At 33.2% G+C, this 5,335-nt stretch overlaps 1 protein-coding gene across 1 annotated transcript; it reads right to left on the bottom strand.

The window, feature by feature from the left end:
- Positions 1-406: 406 nt before the first annotated feature.
- On the bottom strand, positions 407-970 carry LOC134271238 (uncharacterized). The gene is made up of 3 exons (XM_062753470.1): positions 832-970; positions 585-715; positions 407-469 (listed from the first exon to the last, which is right to left on the bottom strand). Exons 1-3 carry the CDS (start codon positions 968-970, stop codon positions 407-409), a joined length of 333 nt encoding a protein of 110 aa, XP_062609454.1.
- Positions 971-5,335: the final 4,365 nt, after the last annotated feature.

A 5,335-nucleotide genomic window follows, 5' to 3' on the forward strand; every position in this document is an offset into this window, starting at 1 on the left:
TCTATATTAAAAAAAAAAACCTTAAAGTTTAGAAAATTATTATGAATGTACATAGTTCATTATTTATCAAAAGTAAATTGTTCTAGATATCAATGACAAGAAAACCATATTCTTAATTTTTCCACAACTATTACAGCTCAATATTATACAGAGAAGACATAAATCGTTCTATGTGCTAATAATAAAACTTTTTATGAACTTAGTAAAAAAAAATATCTGTAATTTCATACGATTAAATTTCTTTTTTGCTCTTTATATACTAAAATAGGTAACAAAACTATTAACATGCAATTTGTTAAAAAAAGCATTCTAATAGAAACAGTTTCATTTTACAGAATACACATAAATTCATACTTTTGTAAATATTTTTAATGATAATAAGTATCCCCGTTTTTATTCTTTATCTCTAGAATTCATGATCCCTATCTAGATCCACAATACGTTTTCGTTTTCTTGGAGTCATCACAAGCTATTGGTTTTAACAATAAGAAGGGAAATATATCAATTAAATCTAAAATACTTATAAAACATTAAAAAGCGTGAGTTGTGAGTTAGAGATAATAGGATATTGAAAAGCAACTTACCAACTGTGGACTTGGGGGACCTTGGCTGTCTTTTTTCACGTCTTCAACAGCTTTATGTATTGTGTAATACTGCTCGTAGAGACAGTCGAAGATCTCAACGGGGAGACTCGTCTGTCGCCCATTGTTGTTGTCTACAAGTGATGAAAGAGAGATAACTTGTAGAAAATTTCAGACAGAATGTACTAACTCGCAGAAATTTAGCTCTAATGAAAATCCACTCTGTTGCCAATTTACTGAATTTGCTCACTTTGAAGATGTAGATAAACTTTGCCTTTGTAATAACTGAGCTGAATTGCATACTGTCCTTTTTGGTATTTGGTACTTTCCTTTAACAGGAACTGAATACTTCCGTTACTTTTGGCCTCTCTTTCAAACATCTGAGCCATGATGATGATAATAGAATTATACGCACGCAATCGTAAAATAACGATTGAGAAAATGTACCCCTATTATATGGTATACATACATGAACTGTCCCTGAACTATTTTATATAAATTGTTTCTTTTTAATTTGTTTACTAAAACATTTGGATAACAGTAGAGAAACCTTTGCATGAACTATCACCCCACCAGCAAACTTTATTCACTACCCTCTGAAAGATGCTTACTTGGTCATTTTGTGAAGTAAACAACATTTTTAAGTAAACAATATAATTATAGATCGATCACGACTTGAAAAAATCTCATCACTAACCTACTCCTTCAAAGCCGCTTTTCTTACATCGACAATGGGACAAAAGATCTCACCGTACACTCACATCAACTATAAAAAAATTTGTTTAAAAAAATACTTTAAAGAATATGTTTTTCAACCTTGAAAACAACATCCCTTCTCTCCCTATTATTTTTAAAGAATTAATATTGAAAATTGATAGCTACATATAGCTATCATTTCTATTCTATTATTAAATATTCTATCATTAAATATAATTATCAGTTCTAATATCGATTTGTACTATCAATCATGATTTATAATATAACTTTTTCTTTGAAGCACAGAAATATAAACAGTTGAAATAAGATGTTTTGTCTATAATATTGGACTATTTAAAAAAAAACATCCCAAAATATTGAGAACAACTTAATAAATATCTCATAGTATAATATACATCGGGTTCGATATCTCATTAATTTGCTGATTTCCGCGCGCTTGCTGGTCATGAGGTGCAAAATGGATAGAATGAACATGTTTGTCCTTATTACTGTAGTTATTGGATTCCATTCAGTTGTCAGTAAATATTTCTATGAATGCTCAGATAATGGATACAATTTGGTTTAAGATTGGAGTTCTTATACAGTGTACAGGGGTTGTGTCGCCACGGACGTCACTTCAATGGAATTTCAATACTTTGACAAAAGTTCAACGATCGATTTAAGTTGCAGTGGATCCATCAATAGAATTACCATTATGGAATGTAATGACTATGGAAATGTACAAATTGTACCATCAGGACATGTTGTACAGGTGTTCTGTCGAGGTGTGAAATGTGGAGGTATTTTTGGGGGTTATATTGTTCATCATATGACATATCATTGTACTCTACATGATTTCATTTCTCCCCATAATCAAAGAATCTTCCCCACACCTTCATTGTGGAAGTCACATTGTGTAATTATTTTGTGAGTCTATATTTTCATCCTTTCTTTTCATTGTGCAAATTATTGCTTTTAGAGTTTCCTACAAGCAAAAACTATTTGTCTAAATAAAGCAAAGTTGAACAGTACACATCTGGGGAAGCGTCAGGTGGTCGCCATTTTCGCAAAAGGATGCCATCTTTCATATAGAAACATTCTCCAACTTTAGTGGCCTCTTCTGGTGGAAGTGCCCTCTTACTAAGTTGAATGATATCTGGGTCTTTATGTTGTTCAGAAAGTAACCGTTCTTGACTGAGGATGTCCTTGTCTTGGCTAACTGGTGGATGCAACTCATCACCACCAAATTTTGGTAAAAGTTCATTCTTTACTGGCTTCTTGATATTGTGTGGTTTCATGCTTGCTTGAGTGCCATCACGGTCAGAAAAAAAAGTGTCATTCAAGTCAATGTCAGTAGAGGTATTTGCTCTGTCAAAGGCTTGAGTATGGTCAACCTCCATTTCTCGTCTTCTGGCCATTGCTCTAGTGACAGCACAGGCTGGATATATGTCATCATCTTCATCATTAGACATGACCTCTGGAGTGATTTTCTCACAAACTATAGGATCTGGTACAACTTTTCTACCAGCTAAATCGTTGCCTAGCAACAAAGAAATGCCTTGAACGGGAAGAGTAGGTCGAACTCCTACAGTAACAGGTCCAGTAACTAAATCTGACTTCAAACAAATTCTATGCAGGGGAACATCAATGACGCCTAGCTCCACACCCTGTAATAAAACTGACCCACCAGTAGAAGTCTGCTTAGACAAAGGAAGCACGCCCTCTAACAACAAAGTCTGTGCAGCACCAGTATCTCTCAAAACCTGGACAGGTTCAATTTCGCTAGAGTCACTGAGTGAAACAAATCCCTGAGACATTAAGGGCTTATAATCTTCCATAGAATCAATAGAACTGGACTGTGAACCCTGAACATCAGGAGTGTCAGAACAAATAGAAACTATAGCTTCCCTATCACCTCTAACTGCCGCACAAGCATGTGGCCGAGTTTTATCAAGGTTATTTTTTCTCTTAAGTTTAAAGCATTCACTGATCTGATGACCTTTTTTCTTACAATAACTACAAGTAGGAAGTGACCCTATTCCATGTGAACCTTCAAAACGTCCTGGACCGGATTTAGAACCACTTTGTGATGGAGACTGGGGACTTGTGGAAGACTGAGACCCTGAACCACTCTTTTTATATGTGTCTGAATAGGTAGAATTACTGCTAGTCTGAGATCTTGATACAAAATTCTTTTTATGAGACAGAGTATAAGTATCAAATATCACTGCTGCCTCTTCAAGAGTTTTCACATTCTTATCTTCTAGATGTGTTTTCAAATCTTGAGGTACACATTCTTTAAACTCTTCTACCAGGATGACTTGGTGCAATTTAGCAAAGTTTTTATCAAGTTTCTTAGATCTAAACCAGTGATCGAATAAATCTTCTTTCTCTCGTGAAAATTCAACAAATGTTTGATTATCGAACTTCCTATACTTTCTGAACTTTTGTCTATATGCTTCGGGTACCAAGTCGTATGCTTTTAATACTGCTTGTAATATACTAACCCTTCTCTGTTCAACTTTTTCCCCACAGGGCTAATAAAAATAGTTAAAACAAAATTGATTTTTTTTCTTTTTTTTTCCTTAGGTACGTAAAAAATATGAATAAGAATGAGGAATTTATTTAAGTAAGGATTGAATTAATACACTCACGAGACATCAGGAGTACTGAAATAAAATTTACAGACTGAATGTAAAAAATTCATAAATTATAAAACTTAACAAAGTGTGCGTAAAAATAAAACACTAAATTTCTTCACACGTAATTATATAATCTCAATACCTGAAAAATATCTTTCTTTTATGCAACCTGAGTGTCATTCAGGATAAAAATAATTCACATCTGAAGTAAATGATTCATACTGATTTAATTTAAGATTAAAAAAAAATAAGAAAAACGGTAACAAAACCAAATAAAAAAGGAAAGAAAGAAAAAAAAGAAAAAAAACTCACGGACACTCCATGTTCTTCACATGGCACCGTAAAATAAACTTACTCAGTGGGTGTACTGAAAAATGAGATAAAAATGCAAATTGAAAGATGATCTTTTATGGTAACATTAACAAATGTCAATTTAAAAAAAAATATATTATTTTTTAAATATAATCATTAATCTTGATAGTGAAAAAAATTAATGTATGTTAATTTTATCCCATCATAATACCTTCGATGAGAATTATTTATGATGAACTAAGTGAAAAAAGAAGGAAATGTTTTCAAGTAGAAGTAGAAAAAGGTAAAATTATGGGAAATACCTAGTCATTGGTGCCCTTCTTTTGTTGGAATAAGAATCCATGCTATAAATGAAAAAACCCCAGAAATTAATATTGGACATACCTGATGCTTAAGAATAACATCCGAAGAATCATTACTCCAGGAAAGAATAAAAATACTCACGGGCAGGGCAGTCTCCCCAGTTGTACACATATTGTTGTTAATTTTTCAATTATCTCTCTAACACCATCACGAATACAATGCCTTAAAAAAATATATATATATATATATCTCTGAAAAGAAGTTTCAATTTTTTTTTCTGACTAAAAAATGAGAAAACATGAAATACCGTTCCATGTTGAAAGAGGGGGTCCAAAAAAAAGGAGTGATTTTTTCCTCTTTTTATATGGTGAAGGGTCAGTGTTCATTATTTTTACTGAATTTTGATTGGAAAAGGGTATCTTAACAATGAAAAAAAACGGTTTTTATTTTCTTCATTTTTAAAGGAAAAACGTAAAATTGCTAAAGATGACCTAATATGGTAAAACTGTGTCATACAGGATCCCTCCCCGTGTAGTCGAAAGAACTCGCGAGTCACAGATTGAGCAAAATTAATAGGAAAATGCGGGAACACCCCAGACAACAATAGATAAAGACAATAAATAAAATTTTTCTGATACGGGTGATAATGAATCAATTAAGAGGACAAGTTAACTGTGTTAGTAGGTAATCATTAGTAGTATAAGCCGTCTGGATGGGGGGTTCAACTGAGTGCACTTTTGGGGCTGGGGTGGATAGGGGGTTCAACGGAGTGCACTTTTAGGCCCTGGGGGATAGGGGTTT

Source organism: Saccostrea cucullata, unplaced genomic scaffold, assembly GCF_032062105.1.
Source record: "Saccostrea cucullata isolate Sc308-1 unplaced genomic scaffold, CSIRO_AGI_Scuc_v1 ctg8441, whole genome shotgun sequence".
Lineage (NCBI taxonomy): Eukaryota > Metazoa > Mollusca > Bivalvia > Ostreida > Ostreidae > Saccostrea > Saccostrea cuccullata.

Excerpts from the sequence above, each read along its gene's own strand:
- LOC134271238 (XM_062753470.1), bottom strand. The coding sequence starts at position 970 with ATGGCTCAGATGTTTGAAAGAGAGGCCAAAAGTAACGGAAGTATTCAG. Across the intron at positions 716-831 it reads AGTTTATCTACATCTTCAAA|ACAACAACAATGGGCGACAG; the intron begins GTGAGCAAATTC and ends CATCACTTGTAG. Across the intron at positions 470-584 it reads GTCCCCCAAGTCCACAGTTG|CTTGTGATGACTCCAAGAAA; the intron begins GTAAGTTGCTTT and ends TAAAACCAATAG.